Source organism: Tyto alba, unplaced genomic scaffold (genome assembly GCF_018691265.1).
Source record: "Tyto alba isolate M040663 unplaced genomic scaffold, T.alba_DEE_v4.0 Super-Scaffold_1000006, whole genome shotgun sequence".
Lineage (NCBI taxonomy): Eukaryota > Metazoa > Chordata > Aves > Strigiformes > Tytonidae > Tyto > Tyto alba.
This window is the reverse complement of record NW_024881272.1, coordinates 10,223,551-10,236,752: the sequence shown is the minus strand read 5'-3', so window position 1 is coordinate 10,236,752 and position 13,202 is coordinate 10,223,551. Positions and strand designations below refer to the sequence as shown.

General features: G+C 42.5%; 1 protein-coding gene across 2 annotated transcripts in view; it reads left to right on the top strand.

The window, feature by feature from the left end:
- The first annotated feature begins 1,559 nt into the window (after positions 1-1,559).
- The window catches only part of KCNT2 (potassium sodium-activated channel subfamily T member 2), a 153,244-nt gene continuing 141,601 nt past the window's right edge, over positions 1,560-13,202 (top strand). For both annotated transcript variants that reach the window (XM_042785671.1, XM_042785664.1), the window contains exon 1: positions 1,560-1,851. In XM_042785671.1, the coding sequence (XP_042641605.1) occupies positions 1,757-1,851 (95 nt within the window). In that variant the 5' untranslated portion in view covers positions 1,560-1,756. The remainder of the gene's footprint in view (positions 1,852-13,202) is intronic.

The following is a 13,202-nucleotide window of genomic DNA, read 5'->3' as shown; positions in this document are numbered from 1 at the left end:
ACTAGCTTACCTTTTGCACAGAAATCCAACTGAATGGAAAATAGAAGGTTCACTCTTCAGTACACAGTATGAATGAATGCACCTAATTAAATATGTGGTACTTAAACCAAATTTAGGAAATAACTTCTCATTTATCACTTAGCCACTGATCCAGCAAAATCTAAATCTAAATTCTGCACCACCGTTAAGACTGTGCATGACTTCATTATAGGAAAGGAATGCTACAACTGAATAGCTTAGGTGAAGACCAAATCTGGGAAGGCAAATCATGACAGGCTGCGAAAATGTAGTAATATTTGTATTTACTGCAACAGGGGCATTAGATGCTAAGTATGACAGTTAGTCTAGATTACAGTGGACTTTTAAGAGCAAATCTGAAAAACATTATTCACTATTTCAATTTGGTGACAGTGAATTCAAACAAATACCGTATCGGTAATATGTGCTTCATCAGTCACATAAGAAATAAAAATACTTTCTAGAGAATCTTATACTTTCAGGCATTGCCTACAAATTTCAATCACTGGAACAATTTAACTTCTCTGCATTTTTACAGGGCCTGTGCCATCACTCCTGGTATGTACAACCCTGCAATTAATTAGCAGTGGGAAGTGACCAACGGCTTACCACGTCTGCACCCAAGATTTCAGAAGAGCTGGCACAAAACAGGATCAGACATATGTCACTAAGCAGATATGCCTGACTGACTAAAGATGAGCAAGAGTCAAAGTTATGAAAGAGCCAAGTATGCTCAGATGACCTACCACCGGTAACACGGGGGCTGCGCAGAGACTACCTAGAGCTCCACGAGATAAAGTAACTTATTTTTCAAATTTCGGGGCCTACATAAAAGTACTTCTCCGGAAGCCCCGGGTGGTACGAGGAGGTTGCTGGCTGAAAGAGGCAGCCTTGTGAGGGAGCCCCCTGAACGCCCCCAGAGCAGCGGCTTGGGCCCAGCGGGTGCTCGGGGTGCTCGGCGGCTCCTCCGCTGCACGGTACCGCCCGCACGGAGCCCCCCGCCCTGCCGCGGCGTGCGGGGGCATCCGAGACCCGGCAAACCCCGCCGACCGGCGCCGGCGAGGGGACCGCCGCGCCCCTCCGCGCCTCACGCTGCCCGCCACGCCGGCGGGCCCGCGGAGCCACGCGGCGCTACGGCCGGCGCGCGGCGGCCGACGCGTGGCAGGCGCCGGGGTTGGGGGCGAGGGGGAGCGGCGGCGCCCCGAGCAGCGAGGAGCCCCGTGCCCCGCACGCCAGCGGAGGCGGGGCGGGCGGAGGCGCCCGCGACGGCCCCGCGCCGCATGTGCACGGCGGCGGGCAGCTCTTTGTTGTCAGCCGCGGCGGGCGGCGCGCGCGCGTGCGTTCGCGCTCGGCCGGCCGGTGGGCGGGCGGGCGGGCGCGCGCGCGCCGCCGGGGCCGCCGCCCGCCGGCACCTGCCTTCACCCCCCACCAGCCCCGGTTAGGGCGGGCCGCGCGGGGGAGCTTTCAAGCCGGGGGCCGTTAATTGCTGCTCGCGCCGCGGGGGGCGCGAGCTGGTCCAGCCGCTCCCCCTCAGGCGCCGCGCCCCGGCCGCCTTTGTGCGCGCAGCCCCCCCGCGCCCGCCGGGCGGACAACGCGCTCCGCGCCACACCGCTGCCCGCCCTCGGCCTCTCCTGCCTCGCTGGGCTTCCCCCACCCCACCCCCCGTTTCGGTGGGTGGGGGGTGACCGCCCCTCCGCAGGGGAGCGGCGGCGGCGGGGGTTCCTTCCCTTCCGGCAGGATGGTGGATTTGGACAGCGAGGTGCCCCCGCTCCCCCCGCGGTACCGCTTTCGGGACTTGCTGCTGGGCGACCAGGGCTGGCAGAGCGACGACAGGTGAGTGGGCGCTCCGCGGGCGCGGAGGGCGGCGGGGACCGCCCGGGAGGGAGCGGGGAGCCCCCGCGCCCCTCCGCCAGCCCACCTGAGAGGGGCGGCCCGGCCCCGCGGGGGTCGGGTCGGGGTGGCGGAGCGCGCTGCCCGGGCCCCGGGCGGCCCCGCCGCTGGGAGGTCAGCGGGCTATGAAGGCACGCACCGCTCGCAGGAGAACAACCCCGGTGACAAACTTTCCCGGGAAGGGGGGCGATGCGACGGCCGCCGAGGGGTTGCGGTGCCCCGTCCCGCCGCGCAGCTGGGGGCGAGTCGGGGCCGCCGCACCCCGCCGAGGCGCTGGGCATCCCGCAGCCCTCGGGGCACTGACTGCCGCCTCTGCAGAAGGGCAAGGACCTTCCTCTGCCCTACGGCTACGGTAGGAGGGAGAGTAGGACAGGTGCGGTACCGTCTCCGGTTGATACGTGCGCTGAGGGGAAACCCCAAACAAAATACGCTTTTGCTGCTTGTCGAAAGGCTAACAGCCGGGGTCGCTGGATGTTTTTGTTGTCCAATGTTCATGCTTCTTTACATGCAGTTTATTTTCATGATAGGATACTTGCATGTAACTACCATGAATTTATTCTTTCACGAATTATTTCAAAGATTGTCAGCATCGTTAAGTATGTACTGATAGAAAAAGATATTTGTTTGTCTGGAGTTAAATAATGTCTTTAAAAGGAAAAAAAGCCCTTATGTTCAAACAAACGAACCGTGAATGAGTGTTTAATTTCAAAATGCTAAATGAACAGTATCTACGAACACCAACAGCATCATGCCACTGTATTTGACCACACAACTTGGTGTGTCAGTAAGCTATTACATGATCCCTTATTGCAAAATTATGTATGAGATCTGCTTTGTAGTAACAATTTATTGTGGTCAACTGAGAAAAAAGCAAAATTACCTGGTAACCTATAATATTAGATGGATTTTAATAGAATATATTTACATTGTCAGAATGAGTCTTTAACTCAGCAGTCAGAAACTTTAATGTTGGTCTACATTGTTTAGATTTTAGCTACTTTCCTAAAGGAAGATGGATTCTCATTGATTGGTAATCACAAGATCATGTACATCTGTAACTAATTATTACCTTTGTTTAGGAGAATATGCTACACATGGAAGCAATTAAATGATGTTTATTCAGACAGTTATGAAATGGTGAATTATATCTTAAGATAGTCACAAAACACGAATGCTGTTGGTCGGAAATGACAGCATCGTAACTATATAATGGAGAGTTAAAGAGTATGTTTATCAAAGCATGGGTTTATAGTTTAAAAAACAATTAAACCGTAAGTATATTCAGTATTCGTAACTTTTGATCACAGTATTTTTTTGAGATTTTTAGAAAATGTAGAACTTAGCACCTTAAATATCTTCTAGATTTTATTTTCTACTGGAATAGGAAAAAAATCTGCAACCTTTCATATTTTATCATCTTTATTTATTGAGCTAGGGTTTTGATTGCTAAAATAAACAAAATATTCTCTATATAAATCTTCGGACCGCTCTGTGGCTTAATACTTTTTCCATCCCTAGTTTAAACTTTTGTCAAACACTTCCCTAATACCATTTGTTTGACTTCAACTTTATAAAGCTACCTTCTGTGGAAGAAGTGTGATGTGGTCTCAACTAGGAAACAGCTTGTAAGCAACTGCAGAAACCATAGCATCTATTTAGCTATAGAAATGTCTATTTCAGGTCTACGTTCACTTATAACAAAATGAAAATAAATAATCCTTAAAAATATTGATAGCAGAATTATAGCGTAACAGTATTATAAAGCATGGTTACTGTTGGAAAATTATAGCAAAGGATTAGCGGAAAATGAATAGTTACTTTTAACTATTTAATTAACATTCATAAAAGCATTACAAATAAGATCTCTGGCACATCTAAAATATAAAATATGAGCCTAGGACTGAAAACGACTAGTGGAAATGGCTTTATAGATCTTCAGGTATTGTCCTGTGCTGTGGCTGGACACAGCTGCACTGTGGCAGGAAAGGTGTGCAGCTGTTTCCCCACAATGCAATCAGGATTGTGCTTTACATGAGGCTGTGGTAGTGGTAGCAGCATTCTCTCCTCCTGCTCTGCAAGTTACCATAGCAGTCGTTTTTGATACTAGCCTTCCAGTAATTGAACAAAGTCCATTCTTAAAATATCTTGAGTACTGTCTTTTGCTTGTCCACCTTACAATAAATGGGGTCCTGTCCAGAGTTTTGGTTTTCTGTATTGGAGGATATCAATTTTGATACTGAAATACTAATCCAATCACATGTTGCTGGTATTTTGCTACTATCCATTATAGAAAAAGCATATGTATTCTGCATAGAAATACTGTCAAATGGAATATTTAGAATGCTAGACATACTTTCAGGAAATATTTAATGAGAAAGACTGTAGACCTGTGGGGACCCTGAGATCAGCTGCTTATTAGTTAGTAGTGATTAGTATTATACAAAGTATTTTTAATGGTTTGCTTTTTTGTCTTTTCTTTGCACCCTCACATAAGCGGTTCAAATTTGGTTTTGGTGAAGCACATCTTTTATATGCTATTCTAATTAGTGTGCAATACAGATATTGCCAAAGGTGTTTCTTGTAACCCCTTCAGTTGAATGGGCATTTAACTGTTGATCGAATATCTGAACAATGAAATACAGTTGAAGTAGCTTTATAGTATACACAGTGGCAAATGATCAAGATAGTTCATTTTAGGAGGTTATTGGACCTTGGCCAAGATGCTGGAAATAGTTTTATGAATATTTCCAGTTCACTGCAACTTCTTAATTCCACTTGCTTTCAACTCTGGCAGTCTGATTTGTATCAAGGGTTTTCCATCTGTGTGGTCTGTGAACTTCAGGTCTGTTACCAGCTGAATGCTTTGTCTTCTGTCTTAGTCCCATTCTCTTTTTGATCTTCCCAGTCTGTTCATCCTTGAGGTCTCTCTTTTCTCTTTCCATTCTGCCCATTCTGGAAAGATGCTCACTTTTTGCTGGCTGGGAGGCATATGTTCCATCTCTGTGTTTTCAGATGCTTGTTTATTCTCTTCAAAGTGGAGAGGAGATGAAATTATTCCTTTCATCTGCCACAAACCACCCAGGATTCTGTGTCACCAAATTACAGTTTTGATGGCATAGTTTGCTAGTAAGTCATATGGTAGTATTTAATAATAAATATGATTGAAATGATACAGAACTCCCCTCTTTTTTGCTGAAAGACACAATTCTGACATAAGCATTGTAGCTAATTTTGAAACTTTACTGGTTATGTTTCTTTAGGAGGAGAGCTTGATTGGCTATTTCTTTCAACTGAGCCTGTTAATTTATAAAATGCACATGTGCTAAAAGGCTTACCTGAATATAATAGGACTCTGATTCAGGAATTTTGTTCTTAGATCTGTACCTGTTTGGAGGCAGATTTCTAATCTTCATTCTTTCTCAAGGACTTCTCCTATGGTAGAGCTTCACTCAGGCTTCTTTTCTTTTTTTGATGTCTAGCTCATGGCCCATTTCTTACCCATATGTCTCTAATACAGTGACATCCATCTAATGGCTTTTACATTTATCTTCCAGAAAAATAATTCTGCTTGCATAGTTTAGATTCCTAACCAACCTTGCAGTTGGCTTCAGTAGCAGATGGGTTCTGGGCTGTCATATTCCACAAACCTCCAAATTGGATTGTATATTATTTTTCATAAAAGAAGTTGCTGATTGCAGAAGAACATAGTGAATCTTTGGCAAATGCATTTGTTCAGTAAATAAACTATTTTGAATAATTTATTAACATTCTTTGATTTTCTGAGTGATTATTTTTTTTTTTTTTTTCATGAAAAAGTTAGATGTTAAAACCAGTTTTGGTTTTTGAGGGGCTAGATTTTCAGAGGACCTGGTTCCCTTTGACAACTGTGGAGATGAAGCTTGATGCTTACACTACACACATTTCATATGGAATAGTTAAATACTCATTTACTCAGATAACTGAGTAAAAACTCACCCGTTTTCCTGTCACTGTATAAAATATTTAAATATTGCCTAGATTAATCTGAAAAGCTTTGGCAGGACAGCATGTAAAAGATCAGCCCTGTAGCTGGAGTGTGTGTGTGTGAAGTGGGTGATTTCTGTGGCAGGTTGGGTGGCGTACTAGGTTTCTTCCGGACATGTAAATATCCCAGTCACGGGGCTGAGGGTAAAGAGAAGATTAGGTCATTGACTTTTTCACTAATTTTGTAAAGATTGCTATTATGCCTTTGTGAATCTCACATTTTGCTTTCATTATTGAGAGTGTCTGAAACTGAAATAAACTGTTTTGATTTGCTGGATATTCTGAGATATTTCTTGACTATCATGATGCTATTTGTCTTTCAGTTTGGCTGCTGGGGAAGGGAGCACAAATAAAGGGGAAACTCAGTGATTAACACAACAAGTTATCCACTTGTTAATTCAGTGAGGTTTCACTGAATCATGATTGTAACAGTAAATTATATAATAAAACATTTCATAAACCTACTGATCATCAATCCTTAGTCTTATCAGCTGTGTTGAAGACCAACAAAAATAAAAGTAGAAAATATTCTACCTAGTGAAGACCTGACATGTTTAAATCAGATAAATAATTTACTTCAGAGGAGGGGAGAAAAAAGGGTATTTGTTTTAGGTTCCTGTGTAAGCTTTGGAAAGATAAAATGAAGAGGTTATTCACACAAAAAAATGTTTTCCTGTGTACATATGCAGTTACTGTGTACTTCAAAATAGCCAAACCACAGGGTGCTAGAGATGTAAAGAAATAATTCTAAGTTAAAAATAAAAAAGCATTTAGATTCTGTCAATATCGCTGCTTTTTTAGTAAGGTCAGTCCTATAAATTCAATGCTTTGGTATCTTGCAGAGCACAATTTACCTCACATTTCTTAAACCATTTATGTACAGACAGCTAGTCCATTTGTTAGAAGCTTATAAAGATACAAAAACTGCATTTGTTTTAGTACATTCAAGCAAGCCAGGAATGTTTCCAACCATTGAAGCATGACTATATACTAGTGAACTGTTCAAATTTTCCTTTGCATGCTCTGGGCATATCCAGCTAGCCAAAATCATCCTGAACAGTGTAGCGCCCAGCAATGATGTCATGGAGGGCAGCTGAGCACCCCACAGCCACTCGCTCACTCCTCCCTGCCTTGTGGATGGGGAGGAAAAAATTAAACAATAGGCTCTGAGATCCAGACAAAGACAGGGAGGGATGACTCACCAATTATGGACAGGGGCAAAAAGACAGACTTGATTGGGGAAGAAAAAGAACATCAATTTGATAAATTAAGTGGTGGTGGTGTTTGAATTAATCGGAGTAGGACAGTGAGATATACAACCACATCTTAAAAATACATTCCCCCCCACCCCTCCCTTCTTCCTGTGTTCAGCTTTGCTCCTGATTTCCCTACCTTCTCCCCACAGTGGTGCAGGGTGACAGGGAATGGGGGTTGCAGTGCTGCTCCTTCCTCCTCAGGGGGAGGACTCCTCATGCTCAGCCTCTGCTCCAGCGTGGGGTCCCTCCCACAGGAGACAGTCCTCCACAAACTTCTCTGACGTGAGTCCTTGCCATGGGCTGCAGCTCTTTCCAGTCTGCTCCAGCGTGGATCCCTCCCATGTGTTGCAGTCTTCCCAGCACCAAACTACAACAGCTTGGGCTTCCTTCAGTAGTCCTGGCCTTCCTTGGGCACAGCCTCCTGCTCTGGCATGGGATGCAGGTGGTCATCTGCTCCACCAGTGACCTTCATGGGCTGCTAGGGCACAGCCTGCCCTCTCACCAGGGGGGGGTCTCTGCTCTGGTGCACCTCCCTTCCTCTCTTTCTTCCACTGACCTCAGTGTTTGTAGAGGTATCTCCCTCACAACACCTCCTCCTTTCAGGTTCCCCTTCTTAAATATGTTATTGTCCTGGGTTTGAGTGAGAGGTGAGGGTTTGGGTAGTAGGGGAGGGGGCAACAGCAGTGGCCCCCAGTGAGAAGCTTCTTGAAGCTCCCCCAGCTCCAAGTCAGACCCAGCTGTGCCTCTGTGATAATGTATTTAAGAAGGGGACCTGAGAAGAGGAGTTTGAGTTGGGAGGAGGAGTTGCAACATCTACATGAACACCAAGGTAGGCAGTGGAGGAACAGAGGAGGAAAGGGGGAAGGAGGTGTGCCAGAGCAGACACCCTTGGATCCTGTGGTGAGATGGCAGGGCAGCCAACCCTGCCACCCATGGAGGTCTACGGTGAAGCAGGCACTGATATATGGCCTGGGAGGGGTCTCACATGACGAATTAAGGTGTCTGTGCCTGAAGGCAGCTGGGATCCTATGGGGAGAAGCAGTGCCCACTGTTGTAGTTTGGTGCTGGGATTGCAGCATGCTGTGGTGTCCCGTGCTGGAGCAGTGAGTGAAATGCTGTGGCCCATGGGAGGGACTCAAGTTGGAGAAAAGTTGTGGAGGACAGTTGCTTGTGAGAGGGAGACCATGCTGGAGCAGGGGGAAGAACTTCCAGAAGTTCCCCCCACTCAAGATGGAAGAAGCAGCAGCAGTGACAGCACCCCCCATTCCCTGCCCCCTGTGCCACTGCAGGGAGGAGGTAGAGATATCGGGAGCAGAGCTGAGCCTGGGAAGAAGGGAGGGGTGGGGGGAAGGTGCTCTCAAGATGTGGCAATGCTTCTCACTGTCCTACTCTGTTAAGTATTGTTGTTAGTGTCTGTATTTTTTTAGTGTCTGTTATTGTCTGTATAAAAATGTATATAGTATTTTTTGGTTTATATAGCTTTTACACTTTAAGTCCCTTTGGGTTTAGGTACGATTAAGCAGTATGTTGGGCTTTCTTTGGACCTTGCACATCAAGGTAAATTTTATCAATGTTAAATATTTCTAACAGTAGTAATTAAGAGAGTATGAAGTACACATTCCAGTGTTGAATTGCTGAATTAATACAGTCTGTCATATGAACAAATCATTTGACAATCACAAACATCTATTTTATACTACTATTTAATTCTACTGCCGCTTGAAGTTTAGCCTTGTATACAGAGCTAATATGTTCTAGGAAGACTCACTATTATTGTGCCAGTTCAAAATCACGTACAACAAAAGGAATGGAAAGAACAACAAATGAACATAGGAACCAATATATTCTCCAACCCCCACCCTCAAAGCATCAGATTTCATAACTTTTCTATATGCTGTTGCAATAAGCGTTTACAATTTCACAATCATGGAACAAAAATGTACATTTTCTAATTCAGTATTTTTTTTTTATTTTTCTGTTTATGTGTAACAGCACCCATTAGCTGGTACTGGAAATACATTTTAAATCCTGCTCCTGTATTGAGATGAAAATTTGAGTCATTTTGCTTCAGTATATACTTTCATGATGAAACTATAGAGCTAAATTTTACCTTTGTGCAAGAACTGTTCTTACATTGTATACTTAAAGGATTAAATTAAAATCAGCTTTCCCTCCTCATGTGTTTACTGCATAAATGAATGTTACCACCTATCTGAAAAGGAAAGAGATTCAGATAATCCGAACACCTCCACACATCACTTGGACAATTGTATACTGCTGTCTGTCATGTTGACTGGTGACTTTCAAGGAACAACTCCCTACTGTAAATCTCAGAAGGCACTTTAACAGTCATTTGTCACAGTGTGAATTAGTGAGTAAAGCCCTCCTTTTGGAAATCACCTGAGATTGTTAAACGAAAAGGGCATTAAAACACCACATATTTCCGAATCGAGTGATTTAATTACCTGAGTCTAGATTCAACTTGCACAAAAATTCTATTATAATTTTCTCATAGGAAAAGTCTATTATGGTTTCTTCAAATTAATCCTCCTCTTTCCTTCAGTAAATACTTTAGTCAGATTTTAGTCTCATTTTAGAGAATGTGTTAACTTTTATGAGTTCTTCCATTTAACAGAGGCTACAAAATAAAAGGCCTTAACCAAATTGTCAAATTTATCTTGATTTGTCCTTGTAAGTAAATTTTCAAAATAAAGAAAGTGATTCAGAAGCCTAAATTCTATCTTTAAAAGCTTGATTTTGGTTGAAACTGCTCAAGATCTTTAACAGTCTAATTCACTAAGAGAGCACGTGTTTTCATATCTGCAGTGAGGCTCTGCACAGTAGTTGTTAGGAAGTTTGAGTTGCCCTAAACCCTGAAAAAAACTGCTGCATGTACAGGCCATGCTGTTTCTCACTGTGAAAAACCACCTAAATTAAAAAAAGATTAAAGACAACTATGAGTGTTTGTAAAACACTTGTGCATTGGCCACACCAAGAGGTCTGAGTTTACACTTTTGTGGCAGGATTAGGGGTACAGTCTCACATTAGCAAACTGTTAATATATCTCTGTACTCACCTTCCTTATAAATTAATTTTAGGATTGGGTCCCTATTATAGATAAAAGAGGGAATCAATTTACCTGTGCAGAAAAGGAAGTAATGCTTTGTAGAAGGCAGTTCTGTTAGTCTCATGCTGATTTCTGTTTTAGCATCGTTCTTGCAACAACAGTGGAAGCACAAATACATTGTTTCTATATTCCCTTTAAAGTAGCCCACACTGGAATTGAGAGAAGGACATGAAAAGAGAAAAGGAACACTTCAGTTGTCTTACAACTGTATCTGTTCAAGGAAGACTTTGGTGGTATGCCCCAGCAAAAGTTCTCTAGTGCAGCACAGGTCCTAAGTGTCCCAGCTTAAAAATTCCCACAGATCAAGTAGTTTTTCTCTTCTGGGACAACATGATGCACAGTTTGTAAACATGCTTGGTATTTCAGTCATTACTTAATTATACACATTGCTTTTAAAGCTCTCATTTTTCCATCTAGAACTTGATACATACTACTGTACATCTGGCAGACACTATAATACTCCATGGGGAACTGAGGCAGACCTTTGAGTATTATTCTACCACAGCCAGTGATTATAATTATTTATTTTATAACAGTAAAATTCTGTGCTGCACTATGCATTACTTTCAAAATTACTTTTCTATAACAAATGGTACTGTTGATTCATATTGTCTTCCTTTTGTCCTGTAACAAATAAATAGATCACTTGGAGTGTCAGAAATACCTGAAGCTTCAAAACAGTTTTAATGTAAAATAAATCTGCCAACTATTTCAGCGCCACATGTTCAGTTTCTAGACTTCACTATTAAACGTGATCTTTTGTATTGAATTCTCAGATGTACGGTAACGCCCAAGTACTCGTACTAATCCACTAAATGCTTTAAAAATGGATTCTTCATATTTTTTCAAATAAATGAGCAGGTTAAGTCCTTCCTGAAAGCCTGCACACCATAGTCCCATAATCTCTGTGTCACTGGAGAGAATGCCATTCAAAAACTGTAAATGTTGTGCAGCACAGAAGATTTGGTACAGAATGCCTTAAAGCAGCTGTTAAAGATTTCAGCCTCCCCCGTGCAATCATCTGCTAATTATGTTAGCAGTCAACTTCCTGGTGGGAAGTAGCAGTAAAACAGAAACAGTCATTAAGAGACAAAACCCAGTGTTTATACTCACAGATAAAAACAGTGATATTATTATTTACTCAGAAGTATTTCTTGAGGGACAAATCCTGCCTCCACTTACAGAAATATCTGCTAGGAAGTGCTGAGTTTTGTGGTGAAAAGCAGGTTGCTAAGTCTGACATCGTTGTGCTTGACTTGCAGAGTATCAAACTATGGAAGAAGGGGAAGGCAGGCATTAGGCTAAGATCAGTGCAAGTTATCTATTGAGTTAGCAAAAAGAAGACTTTGCCTACCCCTCTGCTTGGGTCTTACAAGTCTCCTGCTAGCTTTACCATTAATAACTGCATATTTAACAGCTTGCTCAAGGACCATATGCCAGGCAGGGGCAATTATTTGACTTGAGCAACGTTCCTCACTATGGATGAGCTCTGTCAGGAAAGTCCAGCCCTGCCTCCTAGATTCTGTACCCTGAGTCAAATGACTTTGACTTTTTGCAAAGAAAAGAGTTTGCCCTTTAGCTTTTTATGGTGTTAAAGTTAATAGTATTTACCTTACTTCAAGTAGCTTTAAGTTACAGAGCTCCTTCAAAGTACAGTGATTATTAAAATATTTAATAAGGAGCAAACACTATAAAATAGCCTCACTCATTTATTTTTCTAAATGGCCAAAAATGTTCTAGAGGTTTTATGTTTTTCTCACTTTGTTTTCTCTTCCCCTTGTGACTAGAGAAAACTGCAGCACAGATAAAAGCAGTGTTACCAAACCAAATCTGAAACAAATACAGATGGGAAAAACAAGCTGAGCTGCAAATGGAAAACTGTGGTTATAGCTATTCCTTATGTGACAGCACCTGTTAATACACAACATTTCCTGACTCTGGAAGGAGATTTAATTTCCCATCTTCACACCAAATTCAGAAGAAGCTAAGGGCACTGGTCACTTATCACTATTGCTCTGTAATTCTCACGGTAAAGCACAGAGAGCTATAACAGAGCTGGTCTAAAGGCTTAGCTCTATATTTAGCTGAATGTACCTTTCTGAAAAGTGAGCAAGCTATGTTTTCACTGTGTACCACAATCTAGCATTTGATTACTTGTTCAAAAGGGTTTCATCAGTTAAACAATTAACTTTTTAAAAGGTATTTTTTTTAGATACTGTCCAGTTTTTAATTACTGTTTTCTTCTTTCAGTAGTCATTCAAAAAAAGATAATACACAGAAAGTGGAACAAAATATTCTGTAATGTGCAGATGTTGATTAGTCAACCAGGTTTTATAAAGACTAACAAAATCTAAGTAGATTTTTCACTTACCTAGGAGTATCATCAAAGTGAAGCTTCTCACAAGAGTAGTTCCAGATAGCGTGTATCTCACTGACACTGAGGAATCATTTGCAAATTGTATTCAAACATTGATCCACATGGTAATTTATTTCTGCACTGAGACTGACCACAGATTGCATGAAAATTACAATTTAGCTAAACTGATACAAACAGCATTCAAAATGCACTGAATTAATTTTAAAGGCTTGATTCATTTTTGCTTCCCATTTTTCCTCATATTTGGCAGTTTACAGATCACAGTCTTAGTCCAGGAAAAAACAACAAAGTAAGTTAAATTTGTGCTGATATTATGAATCCATTTAATACAATTAATTGTGGCAGTTACTGTTTGTGACTAGCTCAACTGGTCATTCAGAATGTTGGGATTTTAGTGTGATGTTGGCAAAGTACTGCATGTGGTGGGAAGAACAAGGCTGGTTTGTAGGAGTCTCTAATAGGCAGTCTTCTGACATATGCCGTGGGCTAGTCTGAGACTGTTGTGAAAGAC